This window comes from Scyliorhinus canicula, chromosome 8, assembly GCF_902713615.1.
Source record: "Scyliorhinus canicula chromosome 8, sScyCan1.1, whole genome shotgun sequence".
Classification (NCBI taxonomy): Eukaryota; Metazoa; Chordata; class Chondrichthyes; order Carcharhiniformes; family Scyliorhinidae; genus Scyliorhinus; species Scyliorhinus canicula.
The window spans coordinates 40,968,885-40,992,842 of record NC_052153.1 but is presented as its reverse complement, the minus strand read 5'-3'; the positions used below and the strand labels follow the sequence as shown (position 1 = coordinate 40,992,842).

At 46.2% G+C, this 23,958-nt stretch overlaps 1 protein-coding gene across 2 annotated transcripts in view; it reads left to right on the top strand.

Moving 5' to 3' along the window:
- LOC119970187 overlaps nt 1-23,958 on the top strand; it is a 143,989-nt gene that overhangs the window by 101,215 nt on the left and 18,816 nt on the right. For both annotated transcript variants that reach the window (XM_038804407.1, XM_038804404.1), the window contains one exon: nt 22,747-23,917. In XM_038804407.1, the coding sequence (XP_038660335.1) occupies nt 22,747-23,917 (1,171 nt within the window). The remainder of the gene's footprint in view (nt 1-22,746; nt 23,918-23,958) is intronic.

Here is a 23,958-nt window from a genome sequence, read left to right as displayed (position 1 = left end):
GAGTAAGAGAGCGTTCTGACCTTGGGGACTCTGTTTTATAGCCCAAAGGGTTTCGCGCCCTTCTGGGTGGACCCTGGACTTGGTCCCAATTAATTGGACCATGTCCCAATCGTTTGTATCAATTCTCTCCAATAACGGGGTCGTTCCCCGATCGTTGGGCGGGCTCTACGTAACCGTTGGCCTGCCTTTGTTTTAGTCTCCACTGGCGCCGGGGAGTCTGTCCTGGCACCGATTGTTTAAATGTTTCTTTTTGTCCCCGGAGATAGCTCATTACTATGCTAATGGCTTGTAGTTTCTGTTCTGTCTGGGTTCTGCAAGTTCCAATCCACAGGAAACCTTGTACCTGCTTGTTTTTCTAGTGCTGTCCATTTTTCCCTGTACTCTTTGCGAGTATCCATTTTGGAATCGGGACGTGGCCACCCCAGGTGGCTACACTGGCTCCCACGTTCTGTGGAAGCCGTTATCTGACCCATGGATGGCGAATTTGATTTTCTCCATTTGGAGAGATTCCGATAGGTCGGACGGCCAGTCTGCAGCTTTGGGTGGTGCTGCTGACCGCCAGCCGAACAGGATTCTATGGCGGGCGATCAGGGATGCAAAGGCAAGTGTGTCTGCCCTCCTCCCCAGGAATAGATCTGGCTGGTCTGATAACCCGAAGACCGTCACTTTCGGGCATGGCTCCACCCTCATCCCCAGCCTCGAAGAAGGCTGTCCAGTACCCTGCAAGTCTGGAGCAAGACCAGAACATGTGGGCGTCGTTGGCCGGGCCTCCTTGGCGCCGTTCACACCTATCCTCTACCCCCGGGAAGAACCTACTCATGCGAGTTCTTGTTAAGTGGGCTCTATGTACCACTTTTAGTTGCATCAGACTGAGCCTTGCGCACGTGGCGGTGGAGTTGCAGTGCTTCGCACCCTATTTCAATCCCCAGGTCCTCCTCCCATTTATTTCTTGTTGTGTCCAGTACGGTGTCGGCCCTTTCTACCATTCGGTCATACATGTTGCTACAGTTCCCTTTATCTAGTATGCTTGCGTCCAGTAACTCTTTCAGTAAAGTCTGCCGTGGCGGTTGTGGGTACGTCCTTGTCTCCTTTCTTAGGAAGTTTTTGAGTTGCAGGTACCTTAGCTCGTTCCCCCTGGCTAGCTGGAATTTCTCTCTCAGTTCGTCCAGTGTTGCGATCCTGCCAACCGTGCATAGGTCCCTGACTGTCAGTGTCCCTCCGTCCTGTCCCCACTTTTTGAAGCGGCGTCAGTCAGCGCTGGTGTGAACCTATGGTTGTTGCAGATGGGAGCTTTGTCCGACATTTTGGTCAGGCCAATTGCTGTCGTAATTGGTTCCAGGACTGGAGGGTGGCTATCACCACCAGGCTGTTGGAGTGTTTTTTGGGTGGGGATGGAAGTGTCGCAGAGGCGAGGGCCCGGAAGGAGGTCCCCTTGCAGGAGGCCTCTTCCACACGTACCCACTCGGCTTCTGGCTCCTTGATCTATCCCCTTATTCACTCGGCGGCCGTCACCACCCAGTGGAAGAATTGTAGGTTTAGGAGATCTAGCCCCCGACCCGGATTTTGTTTTTTGTAGGACCTTCTTTGGGATCCTAGCATTCCCCCCCCCCCCCCCCCCCCCCCCCCATACGAACACCATGATTAGTTTGTCTAGTGCTTTGAAAAAGGCCTTGGGGATGTAGATTGGTATGGATCTAAGTAGGAAGAGGTACCAGGGCAGTATGTTCTCCCCGCGAGGGAGAGTGGGGGGTGTGTTCCATTTTTTTTACTTCCTCTGTCAGACTGGTGAGGTTCCATTTGTGGATCACTTTCCAGTCATGGGCTATTTGGATCCCCAGGTAGCGGAATTTGTGTCGGGCCTGTTTAAACGGCTGTCCGGTTAGTACTTGCCCTCCCCCTCCCCAACTTGCGGGTGTACTGGGCAGATCTCGCTTTTGCTCATGTTGCGTTTGTAGCCTGAGAAGGTGCCAAACTATTTCAGGAGCACGATGTTTCCGTCCATGCTGCTTTGCGGGTCCGAAATGTAGAGGAGCAGGTCATCTGCATAGAATGAGACTGTGCTCTCTGCCGCCCGTTCGGATCCCCCTCCAGCTTTTTGCTGCTCTGAGTGCAATTGCTAGTGGCTCGATCGCTAGAGCGAACAGCAACGGGGATAGTGGGCATCCTTGTCTGGTACTTAATCTGACTTCGGCAAAATAGTAAAACACTCCAACATTTTTACACACGTCAATGAGTCAAGAGTGAGAAGATGAATTAAATAGGCTTTTTGGAGTCTGATAAAAGTTCACGATCTTTGGGTCTTGTTGACTTGATGGTTCTAGGTTGGCTCACTGGTCCCTCAGGAGTTGGCATCAAGGTGGTTAAATGACCATAGGATTATAAAATGTACAGTGCAGAAGGAGGCTATTCGGCCCATAAAGTGTATGTACCGACCCTTGGAAAGAGCACCCTACCTAAGCCCATACCTTCACCCTATCGCTGTAACCCCACCTAACCTTTTTGGACACTAAGGGCAATTTAGCATGGCCAATCAACCTAATTTGCACATCTTTGGACTATGGGAGGAAACTGGAGCACCAGGAGGAAACCCATGCAGACACAGGGAGAACGTGCGGACTCTGCACAGACAGTGACCCAAGCCGGGAATCAAACCTGGAACTGTGAAGCAACAGTGTGTAACCACTGTGCTGCCCCCACTGTGCTATTGTGCTGCCCATGTTTGTGGCTGATATATCTTTTTTCCTGAGACAGCAGCTGTTTGGTTGATGTTTTTAAAAATCTGTCTATGAGACATGTGAACAGTCAAACAGTAGACCGGGTCTGAGCTTGCAAGATGGATGGGAGAGGGAGGGTGGCCTGGTCTGGATTGGAGAAAGCAGTTTCTTAAATCAGTTAGTTGGCTGTTATGATCCTCTTTCATTAACTGAGCAGTTCCAAAATATGTACATGGTTAATGTATTCCTGATGTTGGTTTGAACTTGATTAGATTATGGTTGGATAAATTCCTTTCTTAGTCAGAGTTTATTATCTGAAGTATTTATAATTAATGTGTTGTCCCTACACAGATGGTTATCTGTAAATTCTGTCAATGGATTAGGTGATGATCCCATTCTTATTCTTTCAAGGTTTTTGTCTCTCCTGGAGTTTTCTATACAGGTTGGCTCCACTTAATGGTTTGGAATTTATCATGTACAGTGATGCAAATTTGCAGCCATCTTGCATCTGCAGTTTCAAATCACTGGAATGTTGCCTCAGTCTCTTTAAAATTCAATAATTGGTTTTCAGCTAGTAAATACATGGAATTATTTTCAATCTGAAATATAGCAATAAATAATTGGTTTATTGAGAAATCATCATGCCATCAAATGCAGAGTTTTATGACAATACAAATTAAACAAGTAATTGTAATTCATAGCTGTGAACAATTATTGAGAAAATAAAGTGTAGAATAATTAAGGAATTACACCTTTACAATCACTTCAGCATTCAAATAATTACAATAGTCGCAAAATGCAGGTCTCCTTAATTTGCAGAATAAAAATAAAAGATCTACTGTAATCTCCATTTTATGAATACTTTTAAGTTTGTTCACATGCTCTTTTGGTTAGTCTAGTATTTCAAGCAGGTGCTATGCATTCTATGGTCCTACATATTTGTAAAAACAATGTGATAGCCCATGAGGATTTTTTTTGGGAGGGGGGGAGAAACATATATTAATGTAAACCTACTTGTGACAATGAAGATTATTATTATAATATATATTTTATCGAGGTCCCCACTGGGTCTCTCTGGAAGATAATTTCCGGTAAAAAAAAATAACTTCTTCCAGCACTAATCATGGGTGCAACTGCCCGGGAGCTACATGACATAAAAGCGAAGAGTAAACAAGTTGTTTATTGTAGGGAACATCTCTTTCAAGCAGTCTAGTTTATAGCAAGTTGACTGCAAGGAACATCTCAGCAGAAGTTGAAATTCTGTGTGCTGGCTAAAAGGATAAATATCTTTACAGCTCTAACAATGAGTTGGACTTTGGGATAGCCAAGCTGTGGAAAGAGAGTGAGTGTGTTCCTATTGGCAAGATTCAAAACCTAAAGAACATGAGAACCAATAATGTTCTGATTTGAGATGGCTATGCTTAAGATGCTAGTGATGTCAGTGTTAAACTGGCAGTCTAGAACCATGGAATGGTTGGAGGAAATTTGAAGGGGAAACCTTTTTGGAAGCATGTAGAAAGCCCAAGAAACCTTAACCCTTCTACGAATCTTTGGAACAGTACTCAGACAAAATGATCAATCATCTAGATTCTTGTACGTACCTGGCCGAGGTTTTTTGAGGTGTAGGCCAAATTGGTGTGAAAGAAAATTTACGTTAAGAAGTTTGGTTCAGAGGAGTTATGTTCACTGTGCTTTGAATATCATTACTGGGCACGACACGATAACGCAGTGGTTAGCACTGCTGCCTATGGTGCTGAGGACCCGGGTTCGATCCCGACCCTGGGTCACTGTCCGTGTGGAGTTCGCACATTCTCTGCATGTCTGTGTGGGTCTCACCTCCACAATCCAAAGATGTGCAGGTTAGGTGGATTGGCCACGCTAAATTGTCCCTTAATTGGAAAAGAAATTGGGTACTCTCAATTTAAATTTTAAAAAATGAATATCATGACCATAGCCAACTATTTAATAGTTCTTGGCATTTATGTTCTTGGATTTTGTGTAGTATAATTCTTTGGCTTTAAGAGTGAACGTGTGGCTTCATGTTTAAGTAGATACTGTAAGTTCCGCCTTTATGACTTCCAGGTTTGTGTTTTCCCTTACCCAGGCTTTGTACTTTGAACACAGCATCACCCATTGCATGAACAATGCATCACCCATTGCATGAACAATGTTTGCTCATCCGTGCTTTCTACTCCCTCTCTCTTCTTACCCTGGAGAGGCAGCAGCCATAACGATGCAAAGAGTGGGATGGTTTCTGCTGAAGGGCAGCCCAAATGAAGGGATTAACCCGGAAATATTAGAATCAGTGTGTCCAGAACTGCAATACCAGCTCTATTCAATTTGAAATCTACACCAGTGTATTGGTTAAAAACTCATCCATCTGTCGTATATAGCTATTGCGCCACAATTTGCTATAGAATAACTGCCCAGACAGTGCTGCACGCGCAAGACTGGAACCTATCAAATTGAGTCCTGTTCAAAAATATGTTCCTTATTTGAGATTTTGTGGGAATGTAACCCCTGCGAACAGCTGGACGTTACTTTGTTTTTCAGATTTAAAAAAATAAGTAAAAATGTTGCTGCTCTCCGCTGAGCTCATAACAGGGAATAAACAAATTTAAGATATGCTGCGATGCTTGAGCAAATGTTGCATGTGAAGTCTTCTATTTCCTGTCTTCAGCATTCCGCACAATTGGTAACCCGATTTGTGATCACTTCAATGACTTATGAGGTCTGAAACATAGCATAATCGTGCTAATACTCTTTGACATTCTCTGTTATGAAACCTAGAATCCCTGTGTGTTTCGCTGGTGTTTGTCACTCACTAACTTGAATGACTATAAAAGGCAGACCCACAAGTTTGTATGCTTCGGGCAGCCTTGTATCAAATATGCCTAAAATAATAGACCAGAAATAATATTCTCAGCTACTGTTCATGCTACTGATGGGACTAATTTAGTGTCGCTAATCCTGCAATTGAGAGAATTATTAATGACACTATGCAGGACCAAAAGATGGAATTTGTTTAATTTATCATAGAATTTACAGTACAGAAGGAGACCTTCGACCCATCGAGTCTGCACCGGCCCATGGAAAAAGCACCCTCCTTAAGCCCACATCGCCACCCTATTCCTGTAACCCAGTAACCCTACACAACTTTTTTTTTGGACACTAAATACAATGTAGCATGGCCAATCAACCTAACCTGCTCTTGGTTTAAGGGTCTCTGGGTTTCACTCTGGGGTCTGGGTCACTGGGTTGTGAGTGTCTGGCTTTAACACTGGGTTCTGCTTCTCTGGTTTTCACTTTGGAGTTTGGGTCTCTGGATTTCACTTTGGGGCTTGATTCTCTGGTTTTCACTTTGGGGTTTGAGCCTCTTGGTTTCACTTTGGGGTTTGAGTCTCTGGGTTTCACTTTGGGGTTTGAGTCTCTGGGTTTAACTTTGGGGTTTGAGTCTCTGGGTTTCACTTTGGGGTTTGGGTCTCTGGGTTTCACTTTGGGGTTTGGGTCTCTGGGTTGTGAGTCTCTGGGTTTCATTTTGGGGTTTGGGTCTCTGGGTTTCACTTTGGGGTTTGAGTCTCTGGGGTTTGGGTCTCTGGGTTTCACTGTGGGGTTTGGGTCTCTGGGATTCACTTTGGGGTTTGGGTCTCTGGGTTTCACTTTGGGGTTTGGGTCTCTGGGGTTTGGGTTTCTGGGTTGTGAGTCTCTGGGTTTCACTTTGGGGTTTGGGTCTCTGGGGTTTGGGTTTCTGGGTTGTGAGTCTCTGGGTTTCACTTTGGGGTTTGGGTCTCTGGGTTTCACTTTGGGGTTTGGGTCTCTGGATTTCACTTTGGGGTTTGAGTCTCTGGGGTTTGGGTCTCTGGGTTTCACTTTGGGGTTTGGGTCTCTGGGATTCACTTTGGGGTTTGGGACTCTGGGATTCACTTTGGGTTTGATTCTCTGGTTTTCACTTTGGGGTTTGAGCCTCTGGGTTTCACTTTGGGGTTTGGGTCTCTGGGTTTCACTTTGGGGTTTGGGTCTCTGGGATTCACTTTGGGGTTTGGGACTCTGGGATTCACTTTGGGTTTGATTCTCTGGTTTTCACTTTGGGGTTTGAGCCTCTGGGTTTCACTTTGGGGTTTGAGCCTCTGGGTTTCACTTTGGGGTTTGGGTCTCTGGGTTTCACTTTGGGGTTTGAGTCTCTGGGTTTCACTTTGGGGTTTGAGTCTCTGGGTTTCACTTTGGGGTTTGAGTCTCTGGGTTTAACTTTGGGGTTTGAGTCTCTGGGTTTCACTTTGGGGTTTGGGTCTCTGGGTTTCACTTTGGGGTTTGGGTCTCTGGGTTGTGAGTCTCTGGGTTTCATTTTGGGGTTTGGGTCTCTGGGTTTCACTTTGGGGTTTGAGTCTCTGGGGTTTGGGTCTCTGGGTTTCACTGTGGGGTTTGGGTCTCTGGGATTCACTTTGGGGTTTGGGTCTCTGGGTTTCACTTTGGGGTTTGGGTCTCTGGGGTTTGGGTTTCTGGGTTGTGAGTCTCTGGGTTTCACTTTGGGGTTTGGGTCTCTGGGATTCACTTTGGGGTTTGGGTCTCTGGGTTTCACTTTGGGGTTTGGGTCTCTGGGGTTTGGGTTTCTGGGTTGTGAGTCTCTGGGTTTCACTTTGGGGTTTGGGTCTCTGGGTTTCACTTTGGGGTTTGGGTCTCTGGATTTCACTTTGGGGTTTGAGTCTCTGGGGTTTGGGTCTCTGGGTTTCACTTTGGGGTTTGGGTCTCTGGGATTCACTTTGGGGTTTGGGACTCTGGGATTCACTTTGGGTTTGATTCTCTGGTTTTCACTTTGGGGTTTGAGCCTCTGGGTTTCACTTTGGGGTTTGGGTCTCTGGGTTTCACTTTGGGGTTTGGGTCTCTGGGATTCACTTTGGGGTTTGGGACTCTGGGATTCACTTTGGGTTTGATTCTCTGGTTTTCACTTTGGGGTTTGAGCCTCTGGGTTTCACTTTGGGGTTTGAGCCTCTGGGTTTCACTTTGGGGTTTGGGTCTCTGGGTTTCACTTTGGGGTTTGAGTCTCTGGGTTTCACTTTGGGGTTTGAGTCTCTGTGTTTCACTTTGGGGTTTGAGTCTCTGGGTTTCACTTTGGGGTTTGGGTCTCTGGGTTGTGAGTCTCTGGGTTTCATTCTGGGGTTTTGGTCTCTGGGATTCACTTTGGGGTTTGAGTCTCTGGGGTTTGGGTCTCTGGGTTTCACTTTGGGGTTTGGGTCTCTGGGATTCACTTTGGGGTTTGGGTCTCTGGGTTTCACTTTGGGGTTTGGGTCTCTGGGTTTCACTTTGGGGTTTGGGTCTCTGGGATTCACTTTGGGGTTTGGGTCTCTGGGTTTCATTCTGGGGTTTGAGTCTCGGTTTCATTTTTGGGTTTGGGTCTCTGGGTTTCACTTTGGGGTTTCGGTCTCTGGGATTCACTTTGGGGTTTGGGTCTCTGGGATTCACTTTGGGGTTTGAGTCTCTGGGTTTCATTCTGGGGTTTGAGTCTTGGTTTCATTTTGGGGTTTGAGTCTCTGGGTTTCACTTTGGGGTTTGGGTCTCGGTTTTACGTAAGAGTTTGAGTCTCTGGGTTTCACTTTCAGTTTTGGGTCTCTGGGTTTCACTTTGGAGTTTGAGTCTCTGGGTTGTGAGTCTCTGGGTTTCACTTTGGGGTTTGAGTCTCTGGGTTTCACTTTGGGGTTTGGGTCTCTGGGTTGTGAGTCTCTGGGTTTCACTTTGGGGTTTGGGTCTCTGGGTTTCACTTTGGGGTTTGGGTCTCTGGGATTCACTTTGGGGTTTGGGACTCTGGGATTCACTTTGGGTTTGATTCTCTGGTTTTCACTTTGGGGTTTGAGCCTCTGGGTTTCACTTTGGGGTTTGAGCCTCTGGGTTTCACTTTGGGGTTTGGGTCTCTGGGTTTCACCTTGGGGTTTGAGTCTCTGGGTTTCACTTTGGGGTTTGAGTCTCTGTGTTTCACTTTGGGGTTTGACTCTCTGGGTTTCACTTTGGGGTTTGGGTCTCTGGGTTGTGAGTCTCTGGGTTTCATTCTGGGGTTTTGGTCTCTGGGTTTCACTTTGGGGTTTGAGTCTCTGGGGTTTGGGTCTCTGGGTTTCACTTTGGGGTTTGGGTCTCTGGGTTTCACTTTGGGGTTTGGGTCTCTGGGATTCACTTTGGGGTTTGGGTCTCTGGGTTTCATTCTGGGGTTTGAGTCTCGGTTTCATTTTTGGGTTTGGGTCTCTGGGTTTCACTTTGGGGTTTCGGTCTCTGGGATTCACTTTGGGGTTTGGGTCTCTGGGATTCACTTTGGGGTTTGAGTCTCTGGGTTTCATTCTGGGGTTTGAGTCTTGGTTTCATTTTGGGGTTTGAGTCTCTGGGTTTCACTTTGGGGTTTGGGTCTCGGTTTTACGTAAGGGTTTGAGTCTCTGGGTTTCACTTTCAGTTTTGGGTCTCTGGGTTTCACTTTGGAGTTTGAGTCTCTGGGTTGTGAGTCTCTGGGTTTCACTTTGGGGTTTGAGTCTCTGGGTTTCACTTTGGGGTTTGGGTCTCTGGGTTGTGAGTCTCTGGGTTTCACTTTGGGGTTTGGGTCTCTGGGTTTCACTTTGGGGGTTGAGTCTCTGGGGTTTGGGTCTCTGGGTTTCACTTTGGGGTTTGGGTCTCTGGGATTCACTTTGGGGTTTGGGTCTCTGGGTTTCACTTTGGGGTTAGGGTCTCTGGGTTTCACTTTGGGGTTTGGGTCTCTGGGTTTCACTTTGGGGTTTGAGTCTCTGGGGTTTGGGTCTCTGGGTTGTGAGTCTCTGGGTTTCACTTTGGGGTTTGGGTCTCTGGGTTTCACTTTGGGGTTTGGGTCTCTGTGTTTCACTTTGGGGTTTGAGTCTCTGGGTTTCACTTTGGGGTTTGAGTCTCTGGGTTTCACTTTGGGGTTTGAGTCTCTGGGTTTCACTTTGGGGTTTGAGTCTCTGGGTTTCACTTTGGGGTTTGAGCCTCTGGGTTTCACTTTGGGGTTTGGGTCTCTGTGTTTCACTTTGGGGTTTGGGTCTCTGTGTTTCACTTTGGGGTTTGAGTCTCTGGGTTTCACTTTGGGGTTTGAGTCTCTGGGTTTCACTTTGGGGTTTGGGACTCTGGGTTTCACTTTGGGGTTTGAGTCTCAAGGTTTTACTTTGGGGTTTGAGTCTCTGGGTTTCACTTTGGGGTTTGGGTCTCTGGGTTTCACTTTGGGGTTTGAGTCTCTGGGTTTCATTCTGGGGTTTGGGTCTCTGGGTTGTGAGACTCTGGGTTTCACTTTGGGGTTTGGGTCTCGGTTTTACGTAAGGGTTTGAGTCTCTGGGTTTCACTTTCAGTTTTGGGTCTCTGGGTTTCACTTTGGGGTTTGGGTCTCTGGGTTGTGAGTCTCTGGGTTTCACTTTGGGGTTTGAGTCTCTGGTTTTTTTGGGTCTCTGGGTTTCACTTTGGTTTTGGGTATATCGGTTTCACTATGGGGTTTTGGGTCTCTGGATTTGACTTTGGGGTTGGGACTCTGGGTTTTGGGTCTCTGGGTTTCACTTTGGGGTTTGAGTCTCTAGGTTTCATTCTGGGCTTTGGGTACCTGAGTTTCACTTTGGGTTGTGAAATGCTTTTTTAAAATCTCCCTTTATCTTTATGGTTCATTTGTTTTAAAGGCAGGTATAAACTGTGGATTTGTAAAGAAAATTCATTTTCTTATCAATAGAAAATATACGTTTGAATTAAATTATCTTCAAATCATATATAATTTTAACATTATAACATTGAAAAAATTACATCTTCCCTTTTGGAAAACCAATTCTTTCTTTGATTAGTCCTTTAATGAAAGCTTGTGGAAACCATCCTATGACCCTTGGATGGTGAACTTGATCTTCTCCAGGTGGAAAAATTCCAATAGGTCTTCCAGGCAGTCGGCAGCTGTGGGTGGTGCTGCTGATTGCCAGCCGAGCAGGATTCTCCAGGATTCGGCAAGAGAGTCAGCTCTCTTCCCCGTGAATAGCTCTGGCTGGTCCAAAGACTGCCACTTTTGGGCACGGCACCATCCTCACCCCCACAACCTTGGACATCGCCTTGAAGAAGGCTGTCTAGGACCCGACATGTCAAGGGCATGCCCCGAACATGTGGGCATGGTTGGTCAGGCCACCCTGGCACGGTTCACATTTGTCCTCCATTTCCAGGAAGAACCTATTCATTTGGGTTCTTGTCAGGTGTGCTCTGTGCACTGCTTTCAGCTGAGGAGGAGTTTGCCTTGCACAGTGTATCGCTCCAGAGTCCCCACCCTATTTTGTCCTCTCTTCCTTCCATTTTTCCCATGTCTCGCCCAGTGGGGAGCTTTCTAAGAGTCGTCTACAGGTTCACAGTTTCCCTTCACCAGACTGTCCATGTGCAGTAACTCCTCTAGCATTGTGTTTTTCAGGGTTAGTACATATGTAGTCATCTCTGTTTTATGCACTTGACGTAGCATAAGCTGCTTCCTTGATGTGCTCTCTGACAAAGGAAGCTTCAGACTTGGAGATAGCTTTAACACATTTATTAAACTGTTAACAATTCTCCTACTTGGATTCGACTCTCCTGTTAATCCTGCTGTAGCTACTCAGATTATCTAACCAGTCTGCTACAATCTATGTGGTGGGTGTGATGTGTTTCAATCAACTCTGTGTACTCACTAAGTGTCTCCACTGGAAAGAGGAAGATCATGTGTGCTGCGTCCTTATATATGGGTTGGTGTAATGCCCTGCTGTGGTAGTGTCACCTCTGTGTGTGTGTGTGTGTTTGTGTGTGTGTGTGTGTGTTTGTGTGTGTGTGTCTCTTAAATGTCCATTGGTCGTGTCCAATCTTACTGGCCTATTGGTTGAATGTCTGTGTGTCTATCTAGTCCACGTGTATTTACATTAACCCCTTTTGTATTTATAGTGATGCAAATCGCCACAATCTCCTTGTGGAGAAAATTTATGACCTGCACGTCGGAGTTCATTCCCATTTGGTAGTTCCAGTCTCTGTCAGCTCCTGTAAGGTCACTAGTCTGTCTCTCATGTAATAGTCCCTAACCGTCAGTGTCCCCACCGCCCTGTCTCCACCTCGTAAAGGTGGTGTCGAGCATGGCTGGTGCTTTCTTTATATGAACCTTTCCTCCTCCTTCCTATGAAAATGTACCACTTCACATTTGTGCAATAAATTTCATCTTCCAGGTTTAGGTCTATTCCATCAGCCCCATATATTATTTTCGCATCTATCACTATCCTTTTCACAGGTCAGTAATACTTGCAATTTTTGTGTCATCTGTAAATTTTGAAATTGTGCCCTGCACATCCACCTAGGCTATTAATATAGGTCAGGAAAAAGAGATGCCCCAACACTGACCCCTGGCAAACCTCGCCTTCCTCCAGTATGAACAATTTTTTCAAGCTGCTATGATCCTTTTTATTGTATGGGGTTCAACTTTGCTGACAAGCTGGTTACATAGCTTTTTATCAAAAGCCTTTTGGAAGTCCATGTGCACCACTCGCCACCATTACTCCCCACAAACCAAGGATTTTATTCAGCTCTCTTATCGCCACATGGCTCAAGGCAAGGTTGAATAATCAATATTGAATGATATGGGTTTAAGCAGAAGGCAAAAAAAAGGGGTAAAATATTAGTGTGTCAGCTTTACCAAGTCTTAAGTTTTGTATCAGACGCAAAGACTTGTGGTTTTGAGCTTATCTAGTCTGATGCTGCAATGCAATTTTATTAGAGGTCCTGCTTTTCATACCTAACCAATGCTATTTGAAGAGCTGGGAGGCTCTTTTGAGTCCTGACCAATGTTTCTTCCTTACTTCAAAACAAAAAAAAATGAACGCATTGAACATTCAGTGCATTTCTAATACGGGATAACTACACCGTTGTAAAAATAACAATTTACTTCGAAGGAATTGATTGAGTATTAATGTGGCAGGGACTGCATAACTACAATGATTTTTAGTATTCTGGCGAAGAAGGAATGGATCGTCAACGTGACGGGATAAATTTGAATAACAAAACTATAATTTTAATAATTGCAGATCCCCCTGACCAAAACAGTGGGCAGCGATTTACACAAGCTGATGATTCCACGATTGCTAGTAGATTCAGACAGGAAATTGTAGACTAATACAAAACAAATCGTAGCCCAATTAAATTAAATTAAATTAAATTAAGTTAAATCAAAGCAAAGCAACTTTGATAGGTTCGTCCAGACGCGCGAAACGTTAGCTCTTTTCTCTCACCACAGATGCTGTCAGACATGCTGAGATTGTCTCGTCTTTTCTGTTTTTATTTCCGATTCCAGCATCCTCAGTAATTTGCTTTTATGGATCAAAAAGGAAATTTGCTCTCGCCAAAAGAAAATATGAACTGCATATAAACAGGCTACTTCAAAGTGATGTGCAAAGACATTTTGATAAACCTGAAGTATCTACAAGGAGACATTCCCATCAATATATCAAATTTCCAAACTCGATCATGTTTAAGAAAAATCCTAAAATGTGCATTGTCTGGAAACTTTCCAAGTATCAATCCAAAGTGACTAAAATGTTACGTATCCCGAATAAATACTCCAGCAAAAAAAACCGTTTAGATTGGAAACATTTGAAAAATACTAATCCGCAAACCAAATTTACAAGAAGTACACTGGTTGGCCAGACAGCAAATGGACGGGCTGTCAATCAGAATCCAAACTTCGTGGGAGGGTGAGTTAGCCTGGGAAGGGAGTTAAGAAAACACTTTTGAGAAGGGTGTCTTTTCTGCAAGCTTATTTCGGGTGTCACGTAAGTGCATACTTCTTCGAGCAAGGTTACCGTTAAAGCATTTCCTCACCTTTCAAACGAGCTGGTCTCCCCGCGCATACAAACATTTGTATGAACAGGCTGTTATTTGCATATAACTGAACGACCTAATACTTAGGCATCCAGCACATTTCGCGCGATGTACCATAAACTGCGGCACACCACTAACCCAACTGGTGGCAATCGCCAATCTCGATCTGCAAGGCAACACGTTTCCCGCCCAAAATTTTGATGCCATCACATAGGTAGCATTTTATCCAGCTTGATAGCAGACCGTGTGGAAAGTTAATGTATTTCTGCCCACTTGTATTTTATTTTACATTTTACTGCATTCTTAACTTGTCCGCGGCGTGATCTTGAAACCGTAACTGCAAACTGGAAGACTAGCTTCTCAAATGTATGAGAATCCTTCGCAATGTTATGGAATGAGTGGATTTTGTCGCAATTTGCCAACAAGAAAGTTATATGACAAACCTCGGGTGTACGGCTAAAATCTGTGTACAGTTGCGTACTGAATGTCCCGCTCTTACAGGAGCAGCGGGAAACATTTAATCCAATCAGAGTTCGACTGTTTAGAAAGTTGGGCTAAAGTTCTATCTTAATTTTAAGCGTATAGATGTGCATTAATTAATATTTAACACCGTGAAGAAAGCGCGCAAATAAATGCCGTTTTAATTGTCCAACATTTACTGGTGCGCGATCTCCCACACTTTTCCTGCTTAAGTTTGCAAATTTATGCATCCCGTACTACAAAATGTTTAAATCTGATTCTGCGATTATCTTTTCCTGTCATTCACTGCCCATGTGGAGTTTGCACATTCTCCTCGTGTCTGCGTGGGTCTTACCCCCACAAACCCAAAGATATGTAGGGTAGGTAGGTTGGTCGTGCTAAATTGTCCCTTAATTGGAAAAAAAGAATTGAATGCTATAAATTTTTTTTTAAAATTTCTTGTCATTGATACAAGTGATGTAACATTGGGCTGGATTCTCCGCCGTCCGAAGCGTTGCTCCGTATCCCTGTTGGCAGCGGCAGTGATGTTTGTGTCTTGCCACTGTGTTGTGGCCCCATTCAAATCCATAATTTGACCATAAGACATAGGAGCAGAATTGGGCCATTTGGCCCATTAATAATGGCTGATATTTTTCTCATCCCTAGTCTCCTACCTTCTCCCCATACCGTGGGCAGCGTGGTGGTTAGCACAATTGCTTCACAGCTCCAGGGTCCCAGGTTCGATTCCTGGCTTGGCTCACTGTCTGTGCGGTGTCTGCACGTTCTCCCCGTGTGTGCGTGGGTTTTCTCCGGGTGCTCCGGTTTCCTCCCACAGTCCAAAGATGTGCAGGTTAGGTGGATTGCCCATGCTAAATTGCCCTTCGTGTTCAAAATTGCCCTTAATGTTGGGTGGGGTTACTGGGTTATGGGGATAGGGTGGAGATGTGGGCTTGGGTAGGGTGCTCTTTCAAAAGAGCCGGTGCAGACTCGATTGGCTGAATGGCCTCCTTCTGCACTGTAAATTTTATGAAACCCTGATCTCCTTAGTCAAGAACCTATCTATCTCGTCTTAAAGACATTCAGTGATTTGGCCTCCGCAGCCTTCTGTGGCAAAGAGTTCCACAGATTCGCCACCCTCTGGCTGAAGAAATTCCTCCTCATCTCTGTTTTAAAGGATCGTCCCTTTAGTCTGAGGTTGTGTCCTCTGGTTTTAGTTTTTCCTACTAGTGGAAACATCCTCTCCACATCCAGTCTCTCCAGTCCTCGCAGTATCCCGCAAGTTTCAATAAGACCCCCCCCACCCCCAATCTTCCAGCCCGCCCCTCTGGAAAACTTCATCCCAGCTGTATCATCAATGGGATGGGCATGGCAATGGTCAAAGTCGTTGGCCCACCAGGTGTTGGCACTCCTAAGCGCAATCCCACAGCAGAGGAAGTGGGGAACAGCAGAGATCACCCCAAACAAAGGACACCTGCACCATGTCTGCTGGAACCATCCCTGGCACAAAGTCCCTCTAAGTGGAAGCCTCACCAGTGATGCTATCAGCCAACCCACTTCTCGGGATCACAAAGTAATTCCAAATGCTTCCTGTCCGCCGCGCCCCTACTCTCATCCATCCTTCCCCCAGCCAGGAAACCTGACAGGTTCTGTGCCACAACCTATGTCTTAACCAGGTGCCACATAACACTGCAGTTAAGCTCCCAGCAAACGCACACATCCTCCACCATTGGTTGCACCTCCCTGCACACTAGGTTAGCATGGCGAGGACTGGCAGCACACATTGACCCATCACCACCACACAACCAGTTGCTGGTGGGATAACACACAGCCCACCCAGTGAGGAGACTCGCAGTAGACCCTACTGGGGGAAACAGGACAGGGGCCACAGAACCTATTGCTGACACCGGTTGTGGCAACCATCAGTGGCCCTGTTGACAGGGACGGGTGGTGAAGTTAGAAGCTTCACCAATCACAGGCCAGATACCACTCACTGATGAGGACATGAGTGCAGTGCGGGTGACATATCAAGGATGGCTGGGATGGGGGCGACAACATCTGGAGGATGGCGCAGTGCAACTCCAGGTGACCTTGTAACCTGATAGCTTTGGATGGTCAACCTTCATCTTGCTAATATTGTCTGTCTCCCCACCATCCCGCAGAGACATGGGGAGGATAATGGGCCTAGGTAGGCAGCTCCTTTGGAGGGTCGGTGTAGACTCGATGGGCCAAATGGCATTCTGCACTCCGGAGATTCTATGTTGTGCCTCCCAACTTGTGATCCAGTGCGTCGCACATAGGGCAACTTTGTCACCTCCTAATTTACCAACGAGGAGGCCTGGCCCCGTTAGCTCTGCCACTCTGTCCTACCTCATTCCACTCCGTCCCTGCCACACACACAATCCTCCTTCCCGGAACCCCTCACCCCACCACTATCCTTCACTCCATCTTCCCCTGAGCTTCTACACCTTCACGCTGTCGCTTCCACAGTCTCATGTGGTCATCCGTCTGTGTTCTCTCCCCCCCCCCCCACAAAGAGTCATACAGTATCACCACAGGGTATTGGCCCTGGGTTTGCAGTATCTGTCCGTGGAATGGAGGATGGTGATTACTCACTGCGAGAAGAGCACTGCTGCTCTGTCCACCCGTAATCCCTGCATGTATGGGGAGGGTTGCAGGAGATGGTGAACAGTTAGGGATCACTCACTGGGGTTGCTGTTGTTATGGGCCAGGGTTTAGAGAACCCCAAAGTGTATCATGGAGTTCACCTGACCCACAACTTTGAATAGATTGTGATATGGGGAGCACACGGCCCACTCTACAGGTGTGGTACAGCAGAAATGGAAAATTATTTTTTAAAGCAAAACAATGTTTATTCTATGAACTCTAGTTAACCTTTTCAAAACATACAGTGAACATCCTAGCAACCATTAATTTAAATACAACCTCCAAAGAATACAACACTAAGTAATCCTTAATAACTTCCAAAACAACATCCAGAAAACAGAAGAAACACTTTTTAACAGAAGCATGTTAGGTTTACATTCACTACTGAGAATATTTATAATTCTGAATTCACCAAATGATCAAGAGATAGCCTTTTCATGGTAGAGAGATCAACAGTACACCTGCTTTGTCTGGCTTCAGCTCCAACACTGAAAACAAAACTAAAACACACCCTGCACAAAAACGAAAGTAAAAAGCTGACAGACAGCTAAGCTCCACCCACACTCTGACATCACTGCAGTAATATGAGCAGCCAAACATTTCTTAAAGCGATATTCCCATGACGCTGTCACACAAGGCAGACTCTCACGGCTGCCCCCATGCCCTGCCATGTCTTGCTGAGGATGTCACCACATGGGATGTTAATATGTCATGGCGGACCTGCTTCACCCCAACCTGTGCACACCCTTCTCACCGGGCAGACGCACTCCACCCAGCCCATCCTCCACACCTGTCTGACAGAGGGCCGAGGCAATTCGGACTGGTGGCAAAAGATTTTAATGGTGACTATGTACAATGGTGTGCCTTACCTCTAACTGTTTACTGCACCCATGCCAACTTAAGTGTCATCTACTTTCCTTTTCTTAACGTGGCCTACTGTTCCTTGTATGTGCTACCTTCGATAGCACAACAGAAGTATAGGCAGCCTGCTGCATGTCTTGCCTGCTGCCCTGTGATATCCTTGGCAGCCTTCCTCTGGAGGATGGGCCCGGCTGACGTTTGGATGTCACAAGCGATGGCATGACACGCTGGTTCTGCCTGCTGCCCATAAGCTGCATCAGAATCAGATGAGGGAGATTTGGAAGGGTTGAGGTGTTCCAGTAACCTCCCCTGTAGGAGGCACTAGTATGTTTTCCGTCACTTCCTCCTACCTCAGAGTGCTCGCTGGCTCCGGACTACTCCATGAGATGGAGGTGAGGCTGGCGTGAGTTCCAGAGGTGCCACCGTCACTTGGCACTGCCAGTCCTGGAGATCCGTCCTTGTCTTGACCATGCTGTTGATGCCCTTGGATATGGAGCACTGAGACTCGAACATGTTCCTCTGTTTGAGACATGTCCCTCACTGCCTTGGTCATAAGGGTGGCATGGTAGCACTGTTGCTTCACTGCTCCAACGTCCCAGGTTCGATTCCTGGCTTGGGTCACTGTCTGTGTGGAGTCTGCACGTTCTCCTCGTGTCTGCGTGGGTTTCCTCTGGGTGCTCCGGTTTCCTCCCACGGTCCAAAGATGTGTAAGTTAGGTGGATTGGCCATGCTAAATTGCCCTTGGTGTCCAAAAAGGTTAGGTGGGGTTACTGGGTTATGGGGATAGAGTGAAATTGGGCTTAAGTTGGGCTCTTTCCAAGGGCCTTTGTAGGCTCAATGGTCCGAATGGCCTCCTGCATTGTAAATTATATGATATCCCTCTGTGGCCGGCCAGTGTTCATTGTGCCCTCAACCATGATCCTTTGTGACTGGGCCAAGCTCTGGAGCGCCGCTGCAATGTCAGTCTGAACCCAGGACATGTCCGCCTGCGACTCGGCCCCTCATGTCCTGCACCTCAGCCATCAGCGGCACCATGCGTACAAGCCTTGGACGTTGTGGCACATGGCTCTGGCATCTTGCCCTCAGGCCTTCCACTGTGTACGTCACCCTTTCAGGGTTGCCCTGGGCACTACGCATTGTCAGCAACATCTCCAGCACCTGAAGGCAATTGGAAAGTAGCTGACAGCCCCTCCTGCAGATTCTGCTTCTGCACCAGCGATGGGATCATATTTCCCAGAACTGCGAAGTGGACGACAACTGTTTTATGGGATTGATCAGCCTTCCGACCCTCCACACACTTGGGAGTCCCTGCCTCCACGTAGTGTGCTGCAACATGTGTGGTGCTCAACAGAAGGTGACCCAGGAGCCTCATCACTAATATTTCCCACTGAGGTGATAGTCTCTGCGATGGTGCACGGTGACAACAGTGTTGAAATGTTAGTGTCTTCCCAGGAAGTCGGGGGGTGGGGGGGACTCACTTTTTGGGACTTCAGCGTTGCATTGGGCTCTCACCTGTTTGCTGCATGCCGCCCTTCATTGCTGCCTTGCCGTCTCTTCGGCCTCGCCCATGAGTTGCAGGGTCATTTCTTCAGCTGGCATCTGGACCCAAAAGTCAGTGATGCGCCCTCCCACCCTTTGGCGTTCGTGCTTATTATGGGCTGCCTTATTCTTGGAGACACAAAAAGAGAGGCGAGTCCTACAGGGGGTCTTTAGCTGGTGGCATGTGTTCAAGGGTCCTGTCAACTGTACGCAGGACAATACTTTTCTCTGGACCTCAGTACACATGACAAAAAAAAATTCAATCCAAAGAGGGAAATACATGTGTTGGGGGGTTGTGGAGGGTGGGTAGGAAGGGAGATGTCTTGGACAGGCTAGGAGAGTTGGCAAAGAAGTAGCAGATGGAATACAACGTGGAAAGTGTGAGGTTAGGCTCTTTGATAAGAAGAATGGAGGCATAGACTATTTTCTAAATGGGGATACGCTTAGGAAAACAGAAGCACAAAGAGACTTGGGAGTCCTAGTTCAAGATTCTCTTACGGTTAATGTGCAGGTAGTTGGGAGAGGATATTGAGGAGGGGTTCTGGTGTGAGGTGCTCCGGAGAGTGAATGTGAATGCCTCCACCTCGTGTGCGAGGTTCAGGCTGATGCAGCTGAAGGTGGTGTATGGAGCGCACCTTACAAGGGCGAGGTTGAGCCGGCTCTTTGAGGGGGTCGAAGATGTGTGTGAATGTTGCTGGGGGGGGGCAGCAAACCACGTTCATATGTTTTGGTCCTGTCCAAAGCTGGAGGATTACTGGAAGGAGGTGTTGGGGGTAATCTCTAAAGTGGTGCACGTGAAGCTTGACCCGGGCCCTCGGGTGACCATATTCGGCGTGTCGGACCAGCCGGGGTTGGAAATGGGTGCGGAGGCGGAAGTTGTTGCCTTCACCTCGTTGATCGCCCAAAGGCGGATCCTATTAGGGTGGAGATCAACCTCTCCACCCTGTGCCCTAGTGTGACGGGAGGACCTGCTGGAATTCTTAACACTTGAAAAGGTCACATTTGAACTGAGTGGAAGGATGGAGGGGTTCTACAATTCATGGGCGTAATTCATTATGCACTTTCAAATATTGGATCACATCGAACATTAGGAGTGCTGGGGGCTGGAAGGCTTGTGGGGAGGGGGACGGTATGTGTTAATGGTAACTATGGGTAATTCCTGATTCCTTTTTGTCATTTGTTTCTGTTAACATGCGGGCCAATGATTGGGGTTTAGTGGGAGGATGGGATTATTGTTATTGATATGGGGATTGACATTACATTCGTTACTGATTATTGTTTATTGTTGAGTGTAAATTTGGGAGAAAATGTGAAAAACGAGGAGAATAAAATATTTTTAAAACAAAGGTTAACATGCAGGTTCCGTCAGCAGTTAGGCAGGCAAATGCAATGTGAGCATTCATTTTGAGAGGGTTAGAATACAAGGGCAGGGATGTACTTTTGAGGCTGTATAAGGCTCTAGTCAGACCCCATTGGAGTATTGTGAGCAATTCTGGTCCTGTATCTAAGGAAGGATGTGCAGGCCTTGGAACGGGTGCAGTGGAGGTTCACAAGAATGCTGGAATGAAGAACCTGTCATGTGAGAAGCGGTTGAGGACTCTGGGTCTATACTCGTTGGAGTTTAGAAGGATGAGGAGGGATCTTATTGAAACTTGCAGGATACTGCGAGGCCTGGCTAGAGTGAACGTGGAGGATGTTTCCACTAATAGCAAAAGCTAGAACCAGAGGGAAGAACCTCAGACTAAAGGGATGATCCTTTAAAACTGACATGAGGAGGAATTTCTTCAGCCAGAGGATGATGAATCTGTGGAAATCTGATGCAGAATGCTGTGGAGTCCAAATCACTGACTTTAAAACAGAGGTAGATAAGTTCTTGATTAATAATGGGATCAAGACTATGGGGAGAAGGCAGGAGAATGGGGATGAGAAAAATATCAACCATGATTGAATGGAGGAGTAGACACGATGGGCCAAGTGGCCTAATTTTGCTCCTATGTCTGATGCAGGTAAGGATGTTGTTGGCCTCGAGGCAATTGAGGGATAGGAATGATGCCAAGGACTCAAGTGGTGACGCATCCAGCATTCTGTCCACCACGGCCTACCTAAATCGGGGGGCAGATCTTGGCTGGAATGAGTGTGCGCTGAGTGGAGCGCTTATAAGCAACTCCAGCTTGTCAGGCTTTTTAACGCGAGCCGTAGTCCAGCAGGGCAGGGAACGTATGCACATGTGCATTACCTGAATTTTGTCTGAACAGTGTCCCCAGTATAAACAGATTCCACATGATTCACTCTCCCAAACCCAGCCCATTATATCTAATTGCTGTTCATATTCTGGCAACATTCCTTAGGATCAACCTTTATATCTGTTCCTTAATTAAACTTTTTTACATCACTGTTAAAACAAATATAGGATTTTTTTAAAAAATTGATCAAATTGTTTAAAAGGAAATCAAATTTCACAATTGTGGAATTTTGATTAGCTAGAACCAAATTTCACCCAGTCACTAAATTAGTGACCCACAAAGGCATTTGCGTGGGATGTTTATCACGTTTCTAGCATATATTAGCTTTCTAGTTTAGCATGTCATTCATTTCCCTTTGCATGAAGTATGTGTAACGTATATACTGAAGTGGCACTGTAGTTGATTCACATGCACATCAAGATGGATACAATTAACATCTGTCACTGCAATATTACTGAAGCAGTCAGTGACTGCATGCAGCAAGACCTGGGCAATATTCAGGCTTGGGTTGATTACGTTGTACCACAGAGTTTCTGCATGCTTCTGACAGGATTGAGGTCTTTTATTTAAAACAGTCTCAAATAACACCTCTCTAAAGCAAGTATGCCTGGGTATGCCTCTGTCTTCCTCGGGTGGAGCCACGTGCAAGGCCCTGGCTCGCAGCAGCCTCATCGCCTGCCCTGTATAGCACTGTCTCTGCTGATTCCGGTGGCCCTGACTACCCTCATCCTCAGGGAGGTGTCTCGCTGGTCTGTAGCAGGACCCAAATACTGAGCCCTGTGTTTTGGGGCAATATTTATTCTTCAGCCATCATTTAAACAAGTTATCTGGTCATGATAGAATGGCAGAGAAGACTTGATGGGCTGAATGGTCTAATTCTGCTCCTATATCTTATGAACTTATTATCTCATTGCTGCTATTTGTGGGACCTTGGAAAGAACAAATTGGGTACTGCGTTTATCTACATTACAATAATGACTATTTATTAAAAGTATTTCATGGCATGTAAAGCACTTTGGGAAACCTAAGATGAAATAGGGGCAGCAGGGTAGCATGGTGGTTAGCATAAATGCTTCACAGCTCCAGGGTCCCAGGTTCGATTCCCGGCTGGGTCACTGTCTGTGTGGAGTCTGCACGTCCTCCCCCTGTGTGCGTGGGTTTCCTCCGGGTGCACCGGTTTCCTCCCACAATCCAAAGATGTGCGGGTTAGGTGGATTGGCCATGCTAAATTGCCCGTAGTGTCCTAATAAAAAAGTAAGGTTAAGGGGGGGTTGTTGGGTTACAGGTATAGGGTGGATACGTGGGTTTGAATAGGGTGATCATGGCTCGGCACAACATTGAGGGCCGAAGGGCCTGTTCTGTGCTGTACTTTTCTATAAATGAGCTATTTTTAAAGACAAATTCTTTTCAACATTGCTTTGAATACTGCCTTTTTGTTTCAGTGAAAAAGAAAGAAATGTCAGTGAAGAAACCTCTGCCGAAGAAACCCCATTCTAATAAAAATCTCCCTGATCAGTTTGATGAGAATCTTCCTCAAGATAATATTGTGAATGTGTATACAAGAAGCCAACGTCCTTCTCGACCACCATCAAAGTGGTGGGTTGTGCAGCCTGACGACAATCATACACAAATGACATTCAAGGGAGATTATTTGACGGAACTGGATGACATTTTACAAGAGCAAACCGCAAAGCCATTCAAATCACAAATGAAGAAGGATTTGAAAATAAGATCATCACCTGTACAAGCAAAGACCTCAAGGAGTGAAATACATAGTTCAGAGAAGCAACATTTTGAGGAGGATGTTTCTGAAAATGATTCTTCAAGTAGCTCAGCATATACCTGGTCAAAACCGAAAGGGCAGCAAAGGACAGCTAATCAACATGGCAACTTAGGTAGACCATCACATCGCCAGTCAAAAGCCGCAGGCCAGCGGGGCAAAACTAATCAATGGAATGATGATTTTGATGATGTATTAGTCAAGGAACAAAGCAGAGAACAAAAATATTCTGCACAACCCAGACCGAAAAAGCGATTGTTTTCTGAGGTTGAAGAAGAAAAGGGCTTTGACGCGCCACAACCCAAAAAACAAAACCCAACACTGAAACTGAAGGTTCACAATTTCGACATGCAGGAGCAAAATAAAATGCAAGAGGAGGAAGAATACAGCCCACTTTCAAGACCTGCGTATGTTTGTAAATCTGCAAGGCAACCTAATGACTATATTGCTTCACCATCCAAGTCATCATCACAAAAACAGTTTCGAGAATCTTTAGCATCCGTTTCTGAAGCTTCTGTTGGCAAAAAGACTCCACAAAGACCTACAACTGTCCAAGTGTCTTCAGAAATTAAAAAGCAGGTTGTAACTAGCGCCAGGACATTCTTCATGAAATCTAATGAACTTGGTGCAAACACTCAGGCATCCCCAGGTTGTTCAAATCGGGCTGTAATGGGACTCAGAAATTATCCAACTGTGAAGTACCGAGCTGAAACTGATCCCTCTCAATATTTTGAACAGCCAACAGACATAAGTGAGGAAGATGACAAACCAGGACCCAGCATTTCTGTGCAAAACAAGAGAACTTTAAAGCGAAGAGTTCCCCAGGATAATTTGTAAGTAGATAAACTTGTTCAGAGACTTGGGTATTGTAATT